Source organism: Mucor velutinosus (genome assembly GCF_035048745.1).
Source record: "Mucor velutinosus strain NIH1002 chromosome Unknown tig00000041, whole genome shotgun sequence".
NCBI classification, from domain to species: Eukaryota; Fungi; Mucoromycota; class Mucoromycetes; order Mucorales; family Mucoraceae; genus Mucor; species Mucor velutinosus.
This window is the reverse complement of record NW_027041905.1, coordinates 1,544,714-1,570,445: the sequence shown is the minus strand read 5'-3', so window position 1 is coordinate 1,570,445 and position 25,732 is coordinate 1,544,714. Positions and strand designations below refer to the sequence as shown.

The 25,732-nt window shown below is 40.2% G+C and overlaps 9 protein-coding genes across 9 annotated transcripts; 5 read left to right on the top strand and 4 right to left on the bottom strand.

Annotated features, from left to right (window-relative positions):
- Positions 1 to 309: 309 nt before the first annotated feature.
- On the bottom strand, positions 310 to 2,961 carry ATC70_000683 (uncharacterized protein; the record flags this gene model as incomplete). The annotated part of the gene is made up of 4 exons (XM_064820094.1): positions 310 to 1,305; positions 1,373 to 2,061; positions 2,113 to 2,596; positions 2,659 to 2,961. The coding sequence occupies 4 exons, from the start codon at positions 2,959 to 2,961 to the stop codon at positions 310 to 312; spliced, it is 2,472 nt and encodes an 823-aa protein (XP_064684014.1).
- A 4,372-nt stretch (positions 2,962 to 7,333) lies between these two features.
- On the top strand, positions 7,334 to 9,110 carry ATC70_000682 (uncharacterized protein; the record flags this gene model as incomplete). The annotated part of the gene is made up of 9 exons (XM_064820093.1): positions 7,334 to 7,418; positions 7,481 to 7,578; positions 7,633 to 7,783; positions 7,851 to 8,006; positions 8,073 to 8,186; positions 8,242 to 8,406; positions 8,470 to 8,731; positions 8,788 to 9,048; positions 9,104 to 9,110. 9 exons carry the CDS (start codon positions 7,334 to 7,336, stop codon positions 9,108 to 9,110), a joined length of 1,299 nt encoding a protein of 432 aa, XP_064684013.1.
- A 1,274-nt stretch (positions 9,111 to 10,384) lies between these two features.
- ATC70_000681 (Phospho-2-dehydro-3-deoxyheptonate aldolase) lies at positions 10,385 to 11,292 on the top strand (the record flags this gene model as incomplete). The annotated part of the gene is made up of 3 exons (XM_064820092.1): positions 10,385 to 10,508; positions 10,563 to 11,129; positions 11,204 to 11,292. The coding sequence occupies 3 exons, from the start codon at positions 10,385 to 10,387 to the stop codon at positions 11,290 to 11,292; spliced, it is 780 nt and encodes a 259-aa protein (XP_064684012.1).
- Positions 11,293 to 11,972: 680 nt separating this feature from the next.
- On the bottom strand, positions 11,973 to 13,406 carry ATC70_000680 (uncharacterized protein; the record flags this gene model as incomplete). Its single annotated transcript, XM_064820091.1, has 1 exon — positions 11,973 to 13,406. One exon carries the CDS (start codon positions 13,404 to 13,406, stop codon positions 11,973 to 11,975), a length of 1,434 nt encoding a protein of 477 aa, XP_064684011.1.
- A 312-nt stretch (positions 13,407 to 13,718) lies between these two features.
- ATC70_000679 (uncharacterized protein) lies at positions 13,719 to 14,360 on the bottom strand (the record flags this gene model as incomplete). The annotated part of the gene is made up of 1 exon (XM_064820090.1): positions 13,719 to 14,360. The coding sequence occupies one exon, from the start codon at positions 14,358 to 14,360 to the stop codon at positions 13,719 to 13,721; it is 642 nt and encodes a 213-aa protein (XP_064684010.1).
- Positions 14,361 to 14,686: 326 nt separating this feature from the next.
- Positions 14,687 to 15,850, top strand: ATC70_000678 (Plasma membrane ATPase; the record flags this gene model as incomplete). Its single annotated transcript, XM_064820089.1, has 1 exon — positions 14,687 to 15,850. One exon carries the CDS (start codon positions 14,687 to 14,689, stop codon positions 15,848 to 15,850), a length of 1,164 nt encoding a protein of 387 aa, XP_064684009.1.
- A 1,533-nt stretch (positions 15,851 to 17,383) lies between these two features.
- Positions 17,384 to 17,710, bottom strand: ATC70_000677 (uncharacterized protein; the record flags this gene model as incomplete). The annotated part of the gene is made up of 1 exon (XM_064820088.1): positions 17,384 to 17,710. One exon carries the CDS (start codon positions 17,708 to 17,710, stop codon positions 17,384 to 17,386), a length of 327 nt encoding a protein of 108 aa, XP_064684008.1.
- A 2,802-nt stretch (positions 17,711 to 20,512) lies between these two features.
- On the top strand, positions 20,513 to 23,751 carry ATC70_000676 (uncharacterized protein; the record flags this gene model as incomplete). Its single annotated transcript, XM_064820087.1, has 4 exons — positions 20,513 to 21,128; positions 21,182 to 22,079; positions 22,142 to 22,539; positions 22,601 to 23,751. The coding sequence occupies 4 exons, from the start codon at positions 20,513 to 20,515 to the stop codon at positions 23,749 to 23,751; spliced, it is 3,063 nt and encodes a 1,020-aa protein (XP_064684007.1).
- Positions 23,752 to 25,048: 1,297 nt separating this feature from the next.
- On the top strand, positions 25,049 to 25,732 carry ATC70_000675 (uncharacterized protein; the record flags this gene model as incomplete). Its single annotated transcript, XM_064820086.1, has 3 exons — positions 25,049 to 25,086; positions 25,148 to 25,511; positions 25,580 to 25,732. 3 exons carry the CDS (start codon positions 25,049 to 25,051, stop codon positions 25,730 to 25,732), a joined length of 555 nt encoding a protein of 184 aa, XP_064684006.1.

The following is a 25,732-nucleotide window of genomic DNA, read 5'->3' as shown; positions in this document are numbered from 1 at the left end:
ATACAAATTAGTATTTTTTAATGCCGAAAACTTAATCAAAGAACGTGTATAAATGTATCAAAAACACGAGCAATACAAAGGACTTTAACCTGAAGTTACTCAAAAAGATCCTCACACACCTAAATCATTCTTCCAGCCTCCCTCTCGCAGCGACAACGGAGATCTAGCTTCTTGTGCTTCTGGGCAAAACCATTGGGTCTCTCTTGGCAGACTCTTGGTGAAGCTTCTGTCCTCCCGGATCAATAAAAATTCCTTAACAGAGTAAAAAGTGTGGCGGATGAATGATTTATATCTTTTATTGGCATTCCACTATAACATCTTGTTCTGCTTTTTAACTGTGCGTAATACAGAGGCTACATAGGCATCAATGCCCTTTTCCCACTTGCTAACAATACCCTGCTTGATAGTATACACCTCCCGTTGGATAGGTTTCTCCTCTTCCTCAGAGTCACTGCCATCCGTTTCAGGTTCCAGTACTTGCTTCAAGAACCAGACATCGTGACTCACGACAACCAAGGCGCCAGAGAAATCAGCTAATGCGTCCACCAGCATATCTACCGTGCCCATGTCCAGGTGATTGGTAATTTCATCCAGAACCAAGACATGAGGTCTTTCATACAAAATCATGGCAAACGCGATACGATTACGCTGACCACCACTGAGAGTTCGAATCTTGCGTAATACAATTTTACCAGAAACGCCAATCGTACCAAAATGAGCACGGCACTCATGCTCTGACAAGGAAGGATATTGCTTCATCATACATTCCACAGGCGAGAGATCCAAATCGAGTTGGTCCACCACATGCTGAGAAAAGTAGCCCACTCTTAACAAAGTATGACGATATACTTCGCCTTGTGTCGGCTGTGTCTTACCAGTTAACATGTTGAGTAACGTAGATTTACCACATCCGTTGGGCCCGATAAAGGCAATCCTGGCATTGGGCTCAATGTTGATGGAGAACTTCTCAATCACATTTTTGGGAGCATCTTGGTACTTGAATGACGCATCGCTCATACGAAAGACGGGGCCATTGTAGCGCAGATGGCTTGGCTCAGGAATCTTGATGGCAGCTGTTTTGACATCTTGCTCCACCACAATCTCAACACGCATCGTCGAGTGGTAACCAGCACGATAGCTCTGCTTGAAACGTTTGCCATCTTCGGTCTTTTCCATGCCCAGCCGTTCCAATTTCTTTTGTCTCGATTTGACCATACCATGACGTTTGTCATCACCAGTGGCTTTCGCTGTTTGTAGATTGTGCTCGATGCTTGCTTGAATCTTTTTGCGCTTCTTTTCAGTATTCTACGTATACATTATTGAGGTGAGCTATCAGATCATTTGCCAATGACAGCATAATAACAATACTTACATCGAGCAAGGCTTGCTTGCGGGTACGTTGCTCTTCAGTGTTTGCTTCCCAGTCTTGATAGTTGCCAGGATGGTACTTGAGTTGCTTGTCCTTGAGGATGATGGTTTCATCAGTAACGTTATTCAGGAATTCACGGTCATGGGAAACCACCACGACAATCATGTCATTCGTGTCATTGATAATGTATTCTTGCAGCCACAAAATAGCAGGTAAATCTAAATGGTTGGTGGGTTCATCCAGCAGCAAAATATCAGGCTTGATGAACAGACTCTTGGCAAGAGCAATACGCATACGCCAGCCACCAGAGAAGGTAGAGATCAATGAGACAGATTGCTTTTCATTGAAACCGAGACCCTTGAGAAGCTTGTGCGCACGATTCTTGCGTTCCTCTTCGTCCACTAATTCCACCCGTTCAAAGACTTGAGCAATGACTTCATTCACCATGTCGTCAGTGACATATTTCTGAGGATCTTGCTTGCAGAAATCGTTGTACTCTTTCTCCAACTTGACCTGTTCTTTACGAGCTTCACGACCTCTTAAACCAGAGCGCTTGGTGGCTAATCGTGTAGCGTCGTCGAATCTGTCTTTGATTCTGGATCGCATAATGCCGAAAACAACATTGTTTAATTCTTGATTTGCCTTGGTAGTCTTTTTCGTAGGAGCAGCATCACCGATCACAGCACGAAGAGCTATATCATACATGAACAACTGGACTCTGTCTTAAGATGATGAGGGTATACCTTCATATTCTCGCATAGCGATAGTGGCCTTTGGATCTGCACTCAAGACTTCTTGAACAACAGTTGTATTTTCGTCAAAATCTTCCAATTGAGAAATGTGTAGAATACTCAAGTTTTGTGGCAGACCCACCAGGATGTTATCAGCCAGGCATTTCATCAAGACTGATTTTCCAACGCCATTTTGGCCCACTAAACCATAGCGAGTCAAGGGCTTCAGTTTCAAATGAGCATCCACCAACAAGTCCGACTGATTCACTGAGATTTGCACACCAGGAAGGTCGAGTTCCTTGTTTGAAGTCTCCAATGTTTCTGTGTGGAATCGACTTTGTTGTGAGATGGCGACAATTTCGGGCTCATCATCTTCGGATGTCACTGCTGCTGCCTGTTTACCACGCACCCCACGTTTCCCCACGCGTTTGGCTCCAGTAACTCGTTTTCTTGCAGTGGTCTGCTTGTCTTGGTCTTCATCCTCTGCTTCACTCTTCTACGCGTCATTGCACAATGGGTTAGATGTCAGATCTGATGTAATTGACCTTGCAATAGTACCTTCTCGTCTGGTTTTGAGTCCTTCTTGCTGCTGCTGCTGTTGATCAAGACCGGGCCGCTGATAGATGCGCTGCTAGATGATGTACCCTTGAATGCTTCGCTAGAAAACAAAGCTTTATAGAAATCATTTCTCGCCTTGTCATTGATGTTGGCATCGATGAGAAATGTCTCGGTGGATTCGCGTACTTCGTCGTGATCGGTGAGTGTCATATCGCCAAGCATGCCGCTAATATACTCTAATGAATCTTCATCTAGTTTTATCTTGAATTGATTCAAATAATTGTTAAATTGTTGGGAGGCCATGTTACTTGTTAAAGTGAATGTTGGAACTTGCACAATCGACAATAAAATGATTTCCTTTTATTAAACTTGAATTTTGCTGCGGTAAAAACTAGCAATTAGCATAAACGAGCTGCCGCAGCAAAAAAGAACAGTTGCTACTCGGGATGCTACTGGACGAGATGGATGAAATAATCTTCCAGCAAGTTTTACCAGTTTTAGTTTGGTTGAACCGTTGAGCGATTGATTTATATCTCGATGGCAACTAAGCATCTAATCTAACATTTGGTAATATTAATCTTAATGAGGGCTTTATAGTAGCAAAGCGAAGGTGCAAAACCATAGTATTCAAGCAGCAAATTCGGTTATTCATTTCCATTATTATCAAGCTTACCAACAACATAACATATCAAAATTTGCATGAATTAGTCTTACCGAAATCAATATAATGCCTCCTGTTCGAATTAGAAGTTGCATAGGCAGCAAAACTGCCCTTCCACAAGACTTCAGCTACCAAAGGTGTGATTCATGTCATGTAAATAAAAGCCATAAAGCAATGCATAGCCAAATTTGGCAGTTTTCAAGCCTTTATATCTTGATATGTAGACCTTTATGAGCCACCGGAATAACGTCAAACAATTGTTCTCGAGTAGTAGGAACATTTTGACACCTTTGCTCAACTTTTTGGGCCAAAAAAAAAACATGGCCAAAAATTGACCAAAAAACATGAGGTACCCCTCATGCTTTTTAACGAAAATCAAACGATCGCGTTTTTTACCTTGGAAATGAAGACTTTTACTATGGCATACGAGCCTTTCAGCACTTCGGGTGGTTTCCTGACCTACGCTTCGCTTCGGTGGAAACCAACCTACGTTCAAACGGCTCGCGCTGCCGCGGGCCTTTGGCTAATATCCCAAAATTAATATAGCTAAAATGTTAGAAGAGGAACCCTGATTGTTGATTGATATATAATCACTAATCATATGAGTGTTTATGCTTCGGATGGTTCTCACCGAAGCGTAGCGAAGGTAGAGAACCAACCTGCGCAGCGGCAGCTCGTGCTACTGATTGCTCTTGCGTATTTTATCAAAATACTGCTACTTTCATTTTGACCCTCCACCTACACATAATAACCCTTTATATTATCTGTGGATCTGATTCTTATGTGATGCTTTACATCCATATAAACGTAGTTACTTCATATACGGGCAAGCAGCATACTGGTATTCCCACTTTTTAGTCCTTAGTGTCCCTAATACAGCAAAGTATGAGCGCATTTGAGCTGAATTTTCTTGCGTTCAAGGCCGTTTTAGATCGTCAGAATAGCCCCAAATGGTTGCTTTCATCTGGCAGTTACTTTCTGACACTTTTGCTCGACTTTTTGGGGACCAAAAAAAACATGGTCAAAAATCGACCAAAAAGCATGAGGTATCCCTCATGGTTTTCATCGAAAATCAAACGATCGCATTTTTCATCTTGATAATGGAGACTTTTACTATGGTATATCTTGAATCAAAATGTTTCTATCAATCCAAAGCAACCTCTGAAATTATCTTTGTGGGACTTTGATATGTAAAATTTCGACATTTTGGCCATAAATCTCTTTTCATATTTTTACAAATCATTCAATAAGTGAATTCAAAACATCTATTTTACTTAGTACCATTGGAAGCGCCTTGAAAAGTACTCCAGGAAAGTTTAAGGAAGCATGGGGTGATTATTATACTTCACTTAGTCGAATCTGCAAAAATAGCTCGATCGAGTCCAGAATCATCAAAATTTGTCCAATCTAGAACAGATTATGATTCTGGGTTTGAATTAATTTTGGTTGGTAGGGCCAGCTGGAAAACTCATGCCCTTTTCATAAGGCAATACAGTAGTAAATGCCCTTGAAGCGTATAGAAAGTAGGTGGAAGGTCATAGCACTATCGTTTACAATGATATTTTATTGCCTTCTATATCGTTCATAATGACATTTTATTGCATTCTATATTTAATAACGTTAGTCTGGACATTGACAATGCATGGGTTGCATAAAATGTCTGTAGTAAGTAATGAAATCTCTGAGGCTCTGAGACGTCGCTCAAATAAAACATTGACAGCACTGAGCAGAGGAAAGAGGGTAGAAATTACAGTGGTTTTTGTTGATTGATTGTAAAATCATTATTCTCATATGAGCCAGGTCTGATAGATGCCTTGAAACTCAGGTTCCATATTAGGATTGTAAAGTGCAAAAGTACTGAACATTTATTATGTTATGATATGAGCCAGGTCTGATAGATGCCTTGAAACTCAGGTTCCATATTAGGATTGTAAAGTGCAAAAGTACTGAACATTTATTATGTTATGATATGAGCCAGGTCTGATAGATGCCTTGAAACTCAGGTTCCATATTAGGATTGTAAAGTGCAAAAGTACTGAACATTTATTATGTTATGATATGAGCCAGGTCTGATAGATGCCTTGAAACTCAGGTTCCATATTAGGATTGTAAAGTGCAAAAGTACTGAACATTTATTATGTTATGATATGAGCCAGGTCTGATAGATGCCTTGAAACTCAGGTTCCATATTAGGATTGTAAAGTGCAAAAGTACTGAACATTTATTATGTTATGATATGAGCCAGGTCTGATAGATGCCTTGAAACTCAGGTTCCATATTAGGATTGTAAAGTGCAAAAGTACTGAACATTTATTATGTTATGATATTGGATCAAAATGTTTCTCTCGATCCAAAGCAACCCCTAAAACCACTTTTATGAGGTGTTCATATGCAAAATATGGCTATTTTCGCTAAAAACCTCATTTCAAATTTTATTAAATTGCTTAGTAAGTTTGGTCAAAACACCTATTGCAATTAACACCATTGGAAGCGTCTTGAAGAGTACTTCAAGAATGTATTAGAAAGTGTTTTTTTTTTGTAAGGGAGTCGAGCTCCAGGTTTTATTTAAAGTCCTTTAAATGTCATACTGAGGGATAGAAAAGACTGTTGGTGGACCCAATGTCTGCAATGAAGGGGAATAAGATATTTTTGAACTAAGTTGGGAAAGAAATCTACTACTAATAAGGTGCGACTCCTAGAGCCAATACAGTCTTGCGGAAATCGTCAAAATATAGATCATGGATAAGAGTACAAAACACCAAACGAGGACATCAGTACTACGTCAAAAAATCAAACTACTTGCGTTCACCAGGATTTGAACCGGGGATCCTTCCGTTGGCATACGGGAGTTCTACCACTTCGCCCTACCACCAGGGGCACTGTATTAGAAAGTGTAGGGTAATCATTACAGTTTATATAGTCGAACACCACGAAATAAATTAAAGAAGTCGAAAAACTACGAAATCTGTCCAATCCTGAACAGAAAAGACAAACTGAGTTTCAATCGATTTTGGCGGCGGCTTGCTGCTGGCTGACCTAAATGCCTTTCGGTTGATGACAATGATGATTGCGATGCGGATTAAATGGGGATCATGGAATTGAAAGGACAATTGCTTAGCCCAAATACGGTTTTTTTTGGGGGAGCTTTGCCTCATGAAGGTGTTTTTTGCAATGACAATATCTCAGAAAAGTCGCTATAGGCCTTACCCAAGCCCTGTATTTACTTACTAGCCGATCTATATCGCTACGCTCGATGGCGGTGTCGCCCTGCGGGCTGTCGCCGTAAACTGGCATGTTTTTTTGTAGTCTCTTCCTTCAAGCTAGCATGTTTTTTGTAGTCTCCTCATATAAACTGAAATGCTTTTTTGCAGCCTTCTGTTAATCAAAATGACAAAGAAAATTGAGCTTATGGCATTTATTTTTCATTTATTTTTGTCATTCAGCCAATTATTTTTACGAAAATGACGCGAAAACGCCAACTTCCATAAGTCTGACTGTATAAGATGCTAATTCAATCATTCAATCATTCAATCATTCAATATTGTGATTTTGCTTCTTTTTTCAAACCACGAGGTTGATCCGTCCTCGGGTCTACTTGGCCGCAAACCTATTTCGGTCATTTGGTCACAGGTACAATACATGAAATCATATACACAGACGATTGCTGCTGCAATGAACAATGACTGACAAACATCGCAGCCAGTTGGGATCGCAAGCCGACCGAAAGAGAAGCCAGCAGCGAGAGATGTCTGAGCGAAATTTCAATGAAATGCACTTTCAATTGTAGCAGCCTCTTGGTATTGCCTTTATCAGTGGCATACATCCATCCAGCATCTCCACCATCCTCTTTGTCATGTATTTTAGGTCCCAGAAGTCACAGGTTTAGAGTTTGCTGCCAACGCGGTTCCTTGAATTTACACAACCTGATGTTGTTGGTGATTAATAAAAGCCCCCACCCCTTTCTTTCTTGGCTTCTTTCTTTCTTTTATTATCGAAATTTCAGTTCAACATACAATGTCTGCAATGAATGAAGATGAAAAGCGCTGGAAATTTGCGCAATGCTTCGGTGACAAGGGAGATTCAGATGATATCACAGAAGGTAAATGGATGTAGATGTGAGAAGAGTGCTGTTTATATTTATTTGTTCTATTTCTTTGTTAGCTGATATTATTTCATCTGTTGAGTTTGATCACACGGGCGACTACCTGGCGACTGGTGACAAGGGTGGAAGAGTTGTCTTGTTTGAGAGAAATGATGGAGTAAATGTCAACATTTGGATAATGGGAGAGAGATGTGCTAAATCACACTTGTAGAAGAAAGGCTGCGAATACAGGTTCCACACAGAATTTCAGTCTCATGAACCTGAATTTGATTATCTAAAGAGTCTGGAGATTGAGGAGAAGATTAACAAAATCAAATGGTGTAGAAGAACGAACTCTGCTCATTTCCTGCTGTCTACTAACGGTACCTAAATTTGTTATACTATCAACCATGAAGCGACAACTAATCCCATGTTTGTTGGCACATACAGACAAAACCATCAAACTGTGGAAGGTGTTTGAAAGAAACATCAGAGTTGCTCAAGAATACGACAACAATGTCACAGCCAGAAACGGGTTATTTATACCAAAGATCTCGCATCAGGACAGCATTGTTGCTGCTATACCCAGAAGAATATATGTCAACGGTAACACTCAAAACATCATTAGTAACCAAATGGAAAGCTAACGGGCACCATATGTTGCATTCAAAGCTCATGCGTACCACATCAATTCAATCTCAGTGAACTCGGATAGTGAGACGTACCTGTCTGCTGATGATCTGAGAATTAACCTATGGAATCTGGATATTTCAGAACAGAGCTTTAGTAAAGTATCAGCAGGAGGAGCATGGGGAGAGAGATCCTAATACATAGCAACTAGACATTGTCGATATCAAGCCTGCAAACATGGAAGAGCTGACAGAGGTGATTACTGCTGCCGAGTTCCATCCTCAGCAATGCAATCTGCTCATGTACAGCAGCAGTAAAGGAACAGTCAAATTGGCCGATATGAGAGAGTCTGCCTTATGCGACCAAAATGCCAAAGGTATGTAAATCAAACAGGTTATCATCGAGTCTAATGCGGCTTTCTACTACCTGTATACTATAGTATTCGAGGCATATGAAGATCCCAGCAATCGATCCTTCTTTTCCGAAATCATCTCATCCATCTCTGATGTCAAATTCAGCCCTGATGGTCGATACATTTTGGCTCGAGATTACTTGACACTGAAGATCTGGGACATTAACATGGAGAGTAAGCCTGTGCAAACAATCAATATCAATGACAATCTACGAAGCAATTTGTGTGATTTGTATGAAAACGATTGCATTTTCGACAAATTTGAGTGCATGTTCAGTGGGGATGGAGAGTAAGTTCTTTTTCAATAGTACATGTGTTGATAAGTGTACTCAAGCATCTCAACAGAAGCGTCATGACAGGCTCGTATAGCAACAACTTTTCTATATACAGCCGCGAGACACGAGACGAAATTCCACTTCAAGCTGATAAAAGCGCCTTCAAAGCAAAACGATTAGGATCTGCAAAGAATAAGCTGACCTTGGGTCGTAATGGCAAGAGAGAAGATGTAGATCCTGTTGATTTTGGCAAAAAGATATTGCACGCATCATGGCATCCACGAGATAATATCATTGCTGTAGCTGCCACCAATAACCTCTTTATTTTTGCGTAAGTGTGTCCTAAATTGTGAAAAGCTTATACTGACGTTTTGCTGTGGGTCCAGTGAGTAAGGCATCTTTCATGTAAAAAAAAAAAAAAAAAAAAAAAAATAGTTGTTTATTACCCTCTCAAGTACACATACTTTGTCATTATATCCCTTGTTCGAAAATATATGCATTTGTAATACAAGACATATTAATGTCTCATAATTTCAAGCTGTGTGGATGAATTATATGTGCAATGCATTTCAGCGTATAAATGATGTGTCTTGATCCAAGTAATTTCGAACAAAGTAATCACAAGAGGTAATAATGACCAAATACCCGGATCAGAGAGCTGCTAGTGATGTCTCCACGGATTGATAACCGTAAATAAGAGCGCATTAATCATGCTAATTAATTAACATTAGCAATGAAAACAGAAAAAGTGTAATGCGTTACAGAAAAAGGCACTTTGTGTAATTCAGTTTACACCATAAAATGGAATGTACAACACCAAGCAATTTAAATTAAATTACGCAATGGAATAATACATCAAAAACGCCTATTTTTTTTGGGGAAGAACAAGGTTATGGGATTTCATGTCGAATTCACAGGAATCGTTCATCATCACTTGCCAAGGATCATGATTGACTTGCACACCATCTCAGGAAACAGCCATCAAGGTCGTTTAATTCCATTTAATAGATTCCATCTGGCATATCGGGTTAGTAATCGACATGCCATTTTCTCATCGTATTCCAGGTTGATCTAATAACTGCCATGATAGATAACTATAAACAAGACATTTCAGGAATCATCATTTTCGAATCTGTGTAACAAATGCCACGTTGTTTGCTTTGTTGATGTGGAAAAGAAGCTGAGAGACATGCCTGATTACCATGTTATTGTATCCAGTACGAACACTAGCAATTCATCTCACTTGGGCATGTATGAAATAAAGACTGACGCTTTGCATAAATGTAATAAATAGAGGTGCTGTTTGTTTGTATGTTATGTACAAGAGTTTCTTGATTTTGCAGCATGGCAAATGGGTCAAAGCACATGTGACAAAACGTGTTTCTGTCTCTGATTTCTTGATTTCCTTCTCACCTATAGCACTTTCAAGCAACAAGAAGCTTTTTGAATTGTTTCGTTGTGTATGTCGCATGCAAATCCTCATTCATTAGACGGCTACTCACGTGAAATTTTGAATTATAACAAATTTGCATGTGATAATAGACTTCAATTGTTTGTACAATGAGTTGAACTATGCGTTGAATGTAACATGTACAACTTTTATATAAAAAGAAGATTTATCTCGGCTCATTCTGCCAATTCATTCTTGATGCTTATTACCATGAAAAATGAGCAAGAATGATGTCAATAACAGTAAGAGCAGTAAAAGCAAGAGCAAGGCTCCTGAATATTCTATGAGACCATCTCCTTCCTCATCACCTACCAAGGAGTGTCAATTTAGGCCAACTGAAGGTAAATTGCGCGCAGAGACTATACGTTAAGCCCTTGACTGAAGCATGCCACTAGTAACAGTGCCAAGCCATGTATACCCATACCCTCCAACCTCAGCGTCGATGAGTGCAACTCACCATGTTTCATCGTCATCTTCTTACTATCCTCCAGCACCACCTCCATCGGCATTGGCATCGTTCCCACATCATCCCATCTCTTCCTATGCTGTAGGCGCAGATCATCATTATTATGCATCATCACAATCCACGCCAACTTCAAGCTACCAGTTTCCACCACCACCACCCACACCAATTGATTTGGCAGCTTGGGATCAGCAATTCAACAAATCACAAAAGTCCAAAAGAAAAAGTCCTGACACTGCACATCCGTACCACCATCCGCAACATAGCATCAAGCACGAACCTTCTTCTTCCAGCACAACATCATCCGCATCGCCCGTAAAAGAGCGTAGGCATCGTAAGCAGCCACATGAATTGCTCAGTGAATCACAGAAAAAAGCCAACCATATTGCATCTGAACAAAAACGAAGACAAAACATTAGAATTGGATTTGATCAGCTTATTGATATTGTGCCCTCCTTAAACCACGGCAATCGAAGTGAGGCATTGATACTACAAAAATGTAAGACGACGCTAAACATTTTAGCGCGCCGGCATGGCGATCTATATACTGACCCATCATATCCATGTCATTAGCTGTAGACCATATCCGATACTTGATATCCATGAAGAATGAGCTTAAAAACCAGGTTCGAGATCTTCAAGGGACATTGGGTGAAACGTAAGGCTATTTTTGCATTGAATGTTTGCTTTACTGATGATGGCTAAACATGCATTTTTTTTTTCCTAGTAATTATGAGGAAGATGTAATGTGTATATTTATACAGGATATTTTTAGTTTTGTTCAGCACACTGTACTAACAGTTTTTTCCCTTGATTTTTTAGTCATCCGAAGACGAACTGCTTTACTTTTAAAATAAATCAAAAACATGTCGAATAAGTAAAGACGGTTGTTATTGCCTCTCAGTTACACCAACCAAAGCAAAATAGCCTTTGCGAGGCAATTTTGTTTATAAATAAAATGCAGTTACACAGCGGAAAGAGCCATTTGATCCATATCATCATCATCAGCCAAATGACCATCATGTTATCATTGTATATTCATTTTGAGCTTGTAAGGTTTTGTTGTTTTGATACATGCTACCTTTATAGGCGGATATTTTATTTGCTGTACAAGTGAAATGTATAAATGTATTAATAGAAAAGCTTGGCCTATTAAACCAATGTGTAGCACACAGTCTAAAAAGGTGAAATGTTTCCATCTTGTTAAAGATGAATGATATGAAAATGAATGGGGTGGGTGTATATATATATATATATATAAGTGAGGAATATTACAGATGCGTGTTTGTGTGTGTTATGTAAATATATATGTATAGAATAAATGGTATGAGGACATTATTGTCTAATAGTGATACATCTTTTGGAAACGGTTGTATCGGTGGTTGATGTATTGAGAAAAGGTGCTCTTTCTTGTGCCAATAAACAGCGAGCCATGAGAAGCGATTTCAGCATCAATCATCGGGAACAAAAGAGGAGCTACCTTGGCATCTAACAGAGTCATTTCATCATCGATGTCTTGGTTACCAGTGAGCATAGGAGACATGGTCAATGTGCTTTCAATGACTTGTGGAAAATCGGAGAGAGTAAAGATACACGGAAACTCGTCATAAAGTGCTTTTAGTGTTGTACGAGGCTGGCGTGTGTCAGTTGCCATGTAGATAAGACGTAATCTGGGATGATTATCTGTGCTGTGCCATGCGATACATTGGTTGAGCAAATCAGTCTTGTCGAGAGAGCGGCTATCGATTTCCTTGAGAGCATCAATACGTTCTTGGTCCATGGGCGAGAGGGGCGTATTGACAGGCTGCAAAAGCTCTTGCTGTAACTTGATTTGCTCCAGCTGTGCTTGATCCAAGGTGGTTTGTTCCAATGTGGCTCGAAGTGTATTCAAGGTTTCATCTTGCAACGCCTTGAAGAAACCATCGCCCTGTCTCAAATGGACGCCAACAAAGTTTTCAGGACCACCAAGCAAAGGAACCACACTGAGAGCTTGACGTACGACAATAGGATGAGCGATACTGATTTCCTCTCTCAAATGCTGAGCTAACCACAACAGATAAGGATCTTGAAGTGCGAGACGTAATGTGTAATGCAAAGAGCCAAATACCATGACTTTTTCATCTCTTTGGCGCAAGTCTTCCATGTCTACACGATAGCCAAATGTGCGAATATCATCTTGATTGTCCTTGGAGTCGTAGATACGGTAAGAGTAGCGAGCATTGTCATCCAGGCGGAATACGTCTTGTTCGGAAGCACCCAATGCCTCTTCAAAATAGCGGGTCGACATGCTGGAACGTTGAATGGTGCGAACACCGGCAGCATGAATGGCAGATAGATCAAAAATAGATTCAACTGAAACGGGCACGTATTTGGTGAAGTCCTTGCAGATGGAGTTTGATCTCTGCTTGATGGAAGGGCACTCGGCCAGACGGAATTCAGCAGTTGGGGTTGCTCTCCACCACACCGCAGTGCCAATGTTGATGTCAGGCAAGAGCAGTGTGCGATCAAGTGCTTTGGCCAAGATCATGGCATTGATAAGACCGATGCGTTGGTTATGAAGGCCAGAATGAGGCAAGAATGTAATGTATTTTTCTTCTTTTCCCCCCACACTTTCAATTGTTGCTGTGGTAGGTGCTGTTGTAGCTGGTTTCGTTGGGCTTATATTAAATCGTAGTTGAACACTCATGGTCTGAGAGGATGTGTAGATGACAAGAAACATGGTCAAGGCAAGTGTGATTAGGCATGTAGCCCATACGAATTTTGGTGAACGCAACATGTTTTTTTTTTTTTTTATGGGAAACCAAAAGATGGGAAAAAAAAAGAGAATGATGAAATGAACATTTGATTTGAAGGGTCTTTCTTTTATATCTTTTTTGTTTCGAGTATTTTCAGACGGAGGTCCGTGGTATAAATAGCAGCATATATATATATATATAAACTAATAGTGTAATACAACAATAACAATAACCCCCAACAAGATAACAAGCCCTACACAATGTAGCTCAAAAGGATGAAAAACTTTTCTAAGCCCTTTAAAGAAAAAATACGATTGTGTTTATTTGAGATGGGCTTTGCAAGTTTATTGATACTAAATATTTCCTAGTTTAGCATTTAACTCTTCAACCTGCTTCATCAGCTTAAAGTTATCCAAGGGCGAGGGCTGCTGTTCTTGATCTTTCTTAGCCACTTTGATCTTGATATTTTCCACTTGTTTGCGTAACGCCGAATTCTCACTTTCTAATCTCGTAATAGTTTCCTCTAGTTCATGGACGTACTGCTTCTTTTTCTTGCGACATTCTTTGGCTGCTACTCTATTTCTCCACAAACGACGCTGTCTTCTCTCATCTGCCGTCAAGTTTTTGTTGGTTGATTTATCATTTGCATCGAGTAAACTGCTTGCTGTAGCTGTGGTGGTGGTATTGGATGGTATCAGTGTAGTAGGTATCTTTTCGTCAGAAGAGTGATGGGTTGCTGTGGCAAACGTGGTAATGACATTGCCTAGATTTTGCTGTTGCAGGTGCTGCAATATATTGGCAGGCAAATTGTGTATATTCAAAGGAGTAATCAACATGGTTTCTGTTGTTTGATTCAGTGCAAGAGTGGGTGGAGAAGCAGAGGCTACAGCACGAGTCGCAGCAGCAGCAGTAACGTCGTAGCATTCATCTTGATTCACTGGTTCTTGTCCTTCGTGCTTTGTATCGTCGTGCATCTCTTCTTGTGGTATATTCATATTTGTTGTCTTGCTTTTGCGAGTGTATCAGGTATAAAAAGAGAAGGGGGCGGAAAATGCATTCATTTGTGTGTGTTGTGTGTGTGTGTACCTCTCTTTTTGGAGCGATGCGGCAATCTATCTGGTATTGAAACACTTGATGGAAGCGACCTGAGAGCGACTCATGCATTTGGGGACAAAAGGAGAGAAACGAACCTTGGATGCCCTGATGAGTAGTAAGAACACCAAGAGACATGCATGATATGCAACTACGAATCGAATAACATATATAAAGACAAACTGCATTGGCTCTCGCTTTTTTCCCTTTTGTCCCTTCTCTCAACACAATGTCCCATCTTCAATCTGACACTTCAGGTGGACATCTGCCAGTACATGCCTTTTACATACCACCACAAGCTGCCCATGTCGCACTAGCCACTTCTTCTACCGCTCATAAAGTAACTATGAACACAAAGCAAAAGTTAGTCTTTGCCACTCCTACTGCCACTAGATCATTTAGAGTGATCCAGACTGCTTCGATGATACCTACTCATGTTCAGCATTCGAAAGGCTACAGTTCATTTGCTTCAACATCCTCCTCAATGCCGTACCCAAGCATTGCCATGTTACCTCCATCCATTAACCCTCCACCATACGATAGCTCGTTTGATAATGATAAATCAGCATCGATATCAGATAATGGCAATAATGCACCTTGGCTAGCTCCCCTTTTGGGCGTTTCTGGTGCAATGGGGGTCATTATCGTTGCAATCATCTTTTTTGTACGTCGCCGCAGATACAAATTATCATCCAGATCAGTGGTACCTAACGGTCATCGCAATCCTCGTTATCCCAAGCCCATTACAGCCAACAAGCACTCAAGCTGGGCCAGCCTGAGCACAATCAATACCTGTGCTGGTGTTGGCGCTGGTACTGCTACTACCATGTCGGGAGAAGAGAAGACATCCGTTCACATGCTACAGCCTCCTCCTGCCTACAGCATGACAACAACAGGAAAAACACCAGTTCGACAAAAACGACTAACTGCAGATACATTGGTGGACAAACCTTCGCTATCTATGCTTAAATTACAATACTCTCCTCAGCTTGCATTTAGCCCTAGTCTTGTTGCAGGTGAATTTCAACAGCAATTAAATCATCCACCTCTACCAAACACTGGGGCTCTCTCTCCTTCAAATACATTGATTGATAATGCTGGTGTGTTGTCAAATGAGAAGAATCAAAACTATTACACTTGCGATACACAGCAACAACGTATCAAGATTGAAATGTATGATCCTCAAGTCAATTTAAATGACGCTGGCATGGACGGTGAAGAAGATGATGAGGATGGGTTTGGAACCCCTTACAATAAGAGCTATCCTAACCTTCAGGAAGAAAAAGTCAATGCTGCTGCTTCTGAGGGTGACAAGCATGTTACTGCAGCAGGTGCAACAGCAGCAACGGAACATCAGGTCATCAACATGAGCAACACCAGCAAGCAGTGGTGATGTTACATAATTACAAACCTGTTTCATTGCCATTTTATAAAATACACATTGTCATTCATATCAAGTAATAAACTCTCACATATATACACTAATATAGTCATTGCAGAGGAACAAAAGAGGAGAACATGCGAGCAGGATCCAGGAGGTAGAGGGGGTGGAGGAGAAATTCAAGGGGATGTAAAAAAAAAAGAAAAAGCTGATTCAGATGTGTGTAATGAGAGAGAAAGAAAAGGAGCACATATTTGTCTAAAGTCTAAAAAAAAACATTTGGCAGTTGCTTATTGTAATGCTGTAACAAAACAACAAAGCTGCAACCTCCAGCGTTGTCTTTTGTTATGTTTCCTGACAGGTCAAGCAAAGATCCACAAAGCATTGCATACAGTAGATCCACTAAAGAGAGCCATTCACAGTCTTATTTTCGTTAATTAACACACATGTTTTGATACGCATCCACCTTGCTTTGAATGCAGATGCGTATTCATCTCTATTCAATTTTTCAGAACTTTCTCGACCTCATAACATACATGTAGGCAGCACAGTATAGGTTTGAATCTAGATCACTGCATTTACGTGTATTGGTAATAGGGGTCAGGCATTTCGTACGAAGCAAGAGCCCTGAGAGTTTGGTTTATACCAACGAGTGTATCTATGCTTCAGATGGCTCTCTACCTTCGCTTCGCTTTGGTAAGAACCAAATTGCGCAGCTCATTTTATCAAAATTCTGCTACTTTCATTTTAACCCTCCACTTGCACATGAGAGTTCTCTTTATTATCTGCGGATCTGACTCTTATGTGATGCTCTACATCTGTATACACGTAGATACTTCATATATAGGCAAGCAGCATACTGGTATTGCCCTCTTTCTAGTCGACAGTGTGCCTAATACAGCGAAAACTGAGTGCATTTGAGCCGCGTTTTCTCGCGTTCAAGGTCGTTTTAGATGGTCAGAATAGCACCAAACAGTTGCTCTCATCGGGCAGTTACTTTCTGACACCGCTGCTCAACTTTTTGGGACCAAAACAAACATGGCCAAAAATTCACCAAAAAGCATGAGGAACCCCTCATGCTTTTCATTGAAAATCAAACGATCGCGCTTTTGACCACAAAAATGGAGACTTTTACTATGGCATATATTAATTCCAAATGTTTCTCTCAATCCAATGCAGCCCCTGAAATTTTGTTTGTAAGGCCTTTAGTTTGAAAATCTCAACATTTTCGGCAAAAACCTCATTTCATATTTTCAGGTATTGCTCATTAAGTTTACTATAGACGCTGATTATAGTTAGCACCATTAGATGCGCCTTGGGAAGCACTCTAGGAAAGATTAAGGAAGTATGGCACAATTATCACAATTTATACAGTCGAATCTTGCAAAACAGTTTTTTTTGTTATATTTTGTTTATTGATTGAGCCGCGTACACTAGGAGTAATGGGTCGAAGTGAAGAGGCGGGTGCAAGTGAAAAGAAAATAATAAAAAGAAGGTAAAATATTAACTAAACTAACCTAAACAGAACTTTCGAAACTATCTAAACTACAAGAGGGAATGGATTTGATCCTCATCCACTGTCTGGCGAACAGTGGAGCGGATATTCACCAGAATCGCCTCAGGGACAAGGATGATGTTGTCAAAAACAAAGCGCATATGGGCTAGCCATATTGGAGACAGGGTGATGAGTAGGACTCTGTATGGACGGATGCCCTTGACTTGGGAGTACCAGATATCCGAAAAGTCCAGGGACAAAAGAGCCTCTTTGATGTCAGTGATGGACGTGGTGGGCCATAGGAATTCAAAAATGACGCCTTGCCATACCTTTTCTTTGGATGGACAGTCAAAGAGCAGGTAGCTGGCAGTTTTCATTGGGAGACAAGCAGACAGGACAATTGTGAGACTCGAAGACTCCAGGCATCATGTAGTGTAATCTGCTTCGAGAAGGGATACAGCCTGTGATGAGCCGGTATATCACATTACGTTGAATGTAGATAAGAGACAGGGACCAAAATAATTTCCAATGAGAAGCAGAGATATTCTGCAAGACCAAGGGTTGTTCCATCGACGACAGCACAGACAGACGAAATGTTTTGGCCGAAGCCTGAGCATTTCCAAGGGGTTGGCCATCGTGCAGACAAAATTGATCCACCAGCGGCGCAAAAGAGACTCCAGGCAAAACAGATTGAGCAATTCGAAATTTAATCAAAAATTAACAAACAAAGGATAAAAAATGTCACATGGAGTTGGAACGATTACAGCTGGCCAGATTGAAAATTAGCTCACTATAAAGGCAGTTGAAGCTTTTGAGGCTCTGTACAAAGGAGGCTAGGACTCAAAAAGCACTTGAGCTAATTCTGAACACTTCACACTGCTCATACTGTGTATCTTTGTATCTAATAGAATAATCGCTGTGAATTGCTTATCTAAACGTGAATCCTAAATTGCGAGACGTGAAATTGTCATCCTACTCTGAATGGCATACGGCACATTGTATGTAAACCTTCGTAAGGCTAACCTGCAAAGCAGATTTTCAATAAGCATATGCATGTTCATGTACGAAATTGATTGCTGAGTAATTGAAGATCATCTGATAGCGATCCAATTTCGCAGTAGAGACAATACCGCGTACGTACGATAAAATCAAAAACGTATGATGTCTGAATACGACGCATTCTTTTGTTCAGAGTAACTTCAATGGGCTGGTTATACGATACCCATCACATCAGCAAAGGAGGCGGACTTGATCCATGTTAATTGGGCGCAGCTGTCAAACTGTCTCTCATTAAATGGCTATACTGCCTCTTTGAGCAAAGTAAATCTCGATAGCAAGCTGTTTTTCGATATTGTGCATCTCTCAAAACCCGCTCGTATAAACTGCGGTAAACGCTCAAACTATATTCACGAAAAATTCTTGAATGTAGCTGAAAGAACAGTTTTATGGAAAACCTTGTATAAGAAGGATGGCATCAGCCTCCTCTTTTGTACCAATCATCTATCGCATTGGAGCAAGTAAAGAATCTATTGGGGAGAAACGTGCTACACTCAGAATTGTAAATTTCAACAAAAGTGTAACACAAAAGGATTCTTCCATGCTGAGAGTATCACAAGATTCGCTTGCATGCGCACATTTGTTGAGGCTGTATCAAGAGCAATTTCATCGAGTCATTGCTGACAAAATGAAGCTATATCCTGGCGATAGGTTTTTACAAGAAGCATCAATAATCATGGAAATCTCCTTTGTACATGATAGCGAATTGCAATACTGAGCGCGCATATGACATGACCCTTTTTAAGCTGGTATCTCTATAATGAGCAATCGAGTTCATTTGTTCTAAATTGAATAAAATCAAGAGCGTTCCCGGCCTAATACTTTTAGACTTATTGTGTACTACATTTGTGTCAACAATCCGAATTCTTGTACATTGCGACAAAAAGGACCATTGTGCAGCGAAAACAGCGAGCGAGCGAACGGACGAACAAAGACACATATATTATATCCTTTCCTAATAAGCCATTAGCTAATTTAATTGCCATTTTACTGTTTCCATCTCGTCGGCAAAAGGTTATTTTTGATTAAAGAACATTCTTTTTCTTTGTAATTACTGTAAGCACCGAGTACTAAATGATGAACTGGGTACTTTTTACACTGACATAATTTGCAATGTATGAAACACGACACATTTACCCCACGGCAGAAAGTCTAGAAATGAAACTGCTCACGGTAGTCTGTGATCTAACTCATTTCTAAAACATTTTTTTAGTTTAGTAGTTTGATATTTATTATCCGTAATGTTGATCCTGAATATCATATGTCCCGCTCAGATAATATGTCTTGCACCTGTTGTAGCATATGCCCTTGAAGCATTGATGTTAGTAGTAAATCTATAGACTTTCAAATGCCATTGGTAACATGTGCTTCAAAGCAAGCAGCTTGATCTTCTTTCCTTTCATTTCTTGGCAAAATCAAGCACTGCTCTCGCTCCCCTTTCTCCTACTCCTCTTCTCCTTGATTCTCTATGTATGTTTCAGAGATAATTTTTTCAGAATCGCCTCCACTCATATTTTATTTGCGTCTCGTGGAACGTAAATATCAGATCATTCTTTTGAAAGGATATGTTGTTGCTGGAATTAATGTGAGAAAATCTTGAATGTATATATAGAATGTGAAAGGGAACGAGAATGATAGAAAAAAAGGAGATTTGTCATAGAAAAAAATAGTATTTATAGTGAAAAATGAGCAATTGAAGCTCTCTGAGATAGATGCTGGTATCATCTGATTTAAATCCCATAACAAAAGGAGTATTCAACCATCAAGTTTCTTCAATTAATGCTTAGTTGACATGTTTATCTCACAGTTTGCACCATGGAAATGGCGTGAGTTTCATCTACTGCTCCATGCTTGAATATCTTTTTATATCTTCGAGTTCCAGGTACCCGTTGACAGGAGAATAATAAAAAACAGAAAGAAAATGAGGTGAGGATTTGTCTACCAATCAAAAGTACTAGATACACATATGCTTAATATAATTTGAAAAAAAAAGTGGCCTGTTGTGTGTATTACCCCAGTTTCTCCATTCGAATCAAATCACTCTACATATAAAAATTATTGTTTAGTCTGCTCTTTCCCTTTTCTTCAGACTTTATACATTTTATTACTATTCCTCATAGAATATGCTTCAAGAATTAACAGATTTGGATTTTGACACATACTTTGATGTGGCATCTTCAAATCAACAACCGCCTCAACAGCAACCAAATCCCCGCGATATTCTATATCATGGTGATCAGCAGCAACAACAGCATCCTCAGCACCAACCTACATCCATTAATGCCTTACTGAATGACAACAATGCTCATAATAATAGACAGCTGTATCCACAATACAATCAGCAACAGCAGAGCTTTGACATTTTTGATTGGAATTTGACACCACAACCACAAACCAACACATCTCCAATGCAGATGTCTCCTATCAGTTCGCCACAGTCATCATCAGACGGATACACATCAAATTCATTGTCTCCACAAATGATAAGTAGTCCTCCTCTCTATGCATTCAATCAACAGATCAAGGATGAAGCAAGTAGAGCACTTGCTGGTTTCTTTCAAAAGAAGCCCATGTTTCCATCTCATCTACACAACGTACCTGGAATCAACATCCCTACAACTCCAATCACTGAAAATGGGCCCAGCTTACCAAACTCAACAAATTTACCATCACCTCCTCTAGAAGATAACCCATTATCAGGCGCATTCTCAGCAATTGATCAATGGGGCCAGCTGAAAGGTATGATAATCATTGAAATCAGATACAAATATCAGTACTGACACCTGCCTTAGATCCCAATGGCATTCACCCATTAGATAGCAGTCAGCATGAAACGAGGCATTGGAGAAAGACATCCGCCAGACACCAGCAATTACAGCAATCCATTCCCAATGCTCTGGATCCGAGCCGCTCTTTTACTGAACCAGGAAAGCAGCTTAAGAAGGTTGCTCATAATGCCATTGAAAGGCGATACAGAAACAATATCAACGACCGCATCCGAGAATTAAAGAACGTCGTACCAGCACTGTACAAGGCTCGCATCCGAGAAAAAGGAGATGAAGACGACTCGTCTGAATCTGGTGGCGAAGAAGGCAGCGAAGAAATCGTCGATGGCGTTGAAGTCGCTAAAAAGCTCAACAAAGCAACTATTTTGCGCAAGGCTACTGAGTATATCCAATTTCTCAAGCATACAAATGACTCTACAGAACAAGAAAACCTGATTCTTCAGCAAATCATTGCTCAAATGCCTGGTGGAAATGATGTCCTCACTCGCTTCTTGTGCCAAAAGAATGAATTTGAGAAATCAGAACAAGAACGTATGGCTCAAGAACGACGAGAAGCCCAAGAACGTGAAAAGACTGAGCGACAACGCATCCTGCGTGAGCGTGCTGCTCAAAGAGCTGCTTTAGCACAGCTATTACCGAAGCCCGAAAGAAGACCCTATCGTCGTAGACAATCATCCAAGAATAGCAAGTCTGCCTCCAAGAAAGTATCGCCGAGTGAAGACGGCAATGGCAACAAGATGTTTATGGCCGCCTTTATGTGCATCGCCTTCTTTGCCTCTTCTCCCACGACATCAAGCTCATCGCCTTCCTCTCACCATTATAATGTGCATGACAATAACCAAAGTATTGCCACCGCCAATTCCCGGTCTTTGCATTCAGCAGCGTCTGTCTCGGCTGATTATTGGTAAGAGTCATACACGATTACATTTAGCCTCAAAATTTAACAGGTTTTGATTACACAAACAGGAAAATTATCCGCTATATGTTTTATACCTTTGGTATCATCTACATCTGTCTCATTCCACTCCTTCTCAGATGGCTGCGTCCCCGCCCTATCAACAGACCCAAAAAATGTCTAGATCACCATCACTATGCCAATGAGGTGCCCACCGCTTGGAGCCGACTTTACACAAACCTCATTTCCATTGTCAATAAATCGTCCATTGTCAAGCGCAATACAAACAATGCTACTCCTATAGACATTCTGACGTCTATTTACGACATCATTCGCTACAGTCTCTCCTTGCTTGTACCCCGCTTCTTGCTGGCTATCTTCCATAAACATGCCAAGCCTGTTGGCTGCCCTGAAGAATTGGCTTACATTGGTGCCTGGATTCGCTTGAATGAAGTTGAATGTCTTGGTGGTAAGTAGGCTTATTGTTTGATGTGGTGTGATTTTACTTACTTAATTCATGTGTGCTGCAGCAAATCCTGATATTACCAGACTCGGTATGTTGCATTCTTGTGTTGGTATGCTTGCTCAATTACACAAAATGAAACGTGATGAGAAGCATATCATCTACTGTGAAGCTAATACCATGGCCCGAGTGTACGCGACTACTGCTATGCAACTTGAACTCTGCTTACCCAAAAGCGTCTCCTCCTACATTACTCCCTTTTGCTGGAAGCGTGTGATCACTGCCATTAAAGACCAAAAGCAAGTTGTGGAGTCAGATAACCAACAACAACAAGTCATCACGCATCAATGGCTCAGTTCTAATTGCCTTCAACAAGTTTTACAGATCCTTAAGGTTCGAAACGGATTCATAAGCTCCAGTAACACGAATGAAGCAAATTGCAGAAATATCTTTTACTCATTCGTGCTCCCTTATGTTACTTCTCCTTTGGATTTGGTTCTCTACTGGCAGCAACTAGGTAACCTTCAAGATTCCTGGTATTCTTATTTAAATGGCACAAGGCCAATATTCTCCGAGAAGCAACTTACTCAAGTACTCTCTGTTTCTGCTACAACCACTGCCCCTGGTCATATGCTGCAATGGTGGGTTCGTGTTGGTTTAGCTCTTGAATCATTAAGCCATAGCAATCAGCAAGAACATCTGGATGCTCTTGCCGAATACACCCGAGCCAAGGTTCCTGCAGTCAGCCATCCTTCTTCCAACCTTTTGCGTCGCCATCAAACAATGATCTATCACTTGCTGGAGGCCGCTACTGCCTTGCAGACCAATGTCAATACCGATAAAGTCCCTCACTATCTTCAAAAGGCGTCTAAGGATCGTCGTGCCTCTCGCGAATGCATTGAACAAATTGCATCTACCTCATCTTTCTCTTCAAGCGAGAACTACGAAGCCAGTGTCCTTATTCTCTCTACTCTATCAGTCCATCTGAGAACACTCAAGGCTTTGGTCATTCATCAACAAACCACATCTACAAAGGCTATCGCTGCTCAAGATAAAGGCAAGACATTGCTTGCAAGTCAGGCTTCCATCTACATTGCTGAGCTCCGCGACCAAATCATGTACGATTTGGAATCACCTTATACAAGATCATTATCAGCCAAATGTAAAAAGCACATCCAATCTTACATCGCTCAAGCTGATGATACCCTTAGCCTTTAAATTCATATTCTACTATCCTTTACTCCAATTCTATCATTCAATTCACTACTACTACTCTATATTCTAACATTTATATTATTATCACTCAACACATTCTTTTTTTTTTCATACTTGTAACATAGTTTCTTTTTTCTCTTATATCTGTAAATTTCAAAAATCATACCTACATCTAATTTACTACTATTACTACTACTACTACCAGCACATTTCTTATTTATTTAGCTTTTTTTTTTCTCTTCTTTCGGCGCCATATATTAGTCGTATGATTTTTTCGTTTTATCCCAGAGATATTCCCTTTTTCTTCTTGCTACCTGCTGTTGAACAAAACAATAGGGAATCTTGTGGCCATAAAATAATAAAAAAGTAACGTTACATGAAAAAAAGTTATAGAATCTATATTTTATCCTTTTTTTTTTTGGTTGTGAAAGCCAATCTTGGCACCCTTTATTCACTACCATCAGCAGAACGGAGATGAAGCAATGTTTAAACATACGCGCCACACTAAATCTAGATGCTGCTATTACTGCTATGATGGCATATTTGAAGAAAATAATGCCATGGAGTCACATTATTGAATACGCCAGCCACGTAGGATGATACAGATTCTGTTCCAATTAGACACATATCTTTCATTTAACACGAATACAGATACATGGCACTTGCTTTTAATTGATATTTAACGCGGTTCAACATTTGAGCCACATAAACTTTTTAAACCAATACTTGAAATTGAAATTGCCACGTATTTTAATCAGTTGTTCTAACCAGGGAATTATGTTGTGTCAGTAACACTTAATTACGTTTGAACGCTATACGGATCTATCCATATGATTTTAAATATAGAATTCGTTTCATTTGACGGAGATCTAAGCTTGATATATATTGGCAATGCGTGGTTTTCAAGCTCCAAAATTTAGCGCAAACATATTTCAATACGAACGCTAGACGTACGTAATTCAGGTGGTGCAAAAGACACGCTAAAATATATGCATTGCATGCATGAAAAGGCAAATATGAAGCAGTATTCTTTGCCCATAATGATATGCGATGTGTAGCTACAACCTTTCCTTTCCCAACATATGTTCTATGAATGATAATTATGTTACAAAATGTAATAAAATATTAGAGTGTCTAGACAGCCGTAGGAAAAAAGGGTCCCTGAAGCCGCTTTCAACTCCACTCATATGCATATTCACACCTCTCAACTTTAATCGAGATGAATATAAATAACAGCCTCGAGATGCTCATCATCCTGTTTCTTCTTTTCTATATAACATACATATTTAAAAAGTTAAAAATGTCTCGTCCTCAAGAAGATGGTATTATTCGTTTCGGGTAAGTTCGACGGTGTGGCATGATATAAGCTTGAATCATGAAGTTAACATCTCCACCCAAGTGATCATATTTCACTCAAGCATGTTACAACTGGTCGTTTCCTCTCTTCCAAGGGTGATGAGCACTACGAATCTGGTTCTCAACAACAAAAGGTCTTTGCCTTTGAGCAAAATTTAGGCGATGAAAGTACCTGGATTGTCCTTCCTCCTCGCGAGACTGACGAGGAGCCCGGATATGAAGTCGGCTTCGAGGATGAGATCCGTCTCAAGCACATTCCCACTCGTGCCAACTTGCACTCTCATGAGGTTGAGAGCCCTGCTTCTGGTCAACAAGAAGTCAGCTGTTTCGGTAACGATGATGAGTCTGATGAGAACGATGTTTGGAAGGTTCTTCAATTTGACGAAGATGATGAGCAATATGATGATGTAAGTATAGGAGAACAATGAAATTGGGGGAAGAGAGAGGGAGGTCTGACAACACATTATTACTCTAGTTCTGGCGCGTAAACCAACCTGTTATCATTCGTCATGTTCAAACTGGCAAGCTCCTTCACTCTCATGATGTTGTTTTGGCTGGTGGCGAGAACGAAGTCTCTGCTTTTGAGGGCACTGACGACAATGACAAATGGGCCGTTTCTTTTGATTAA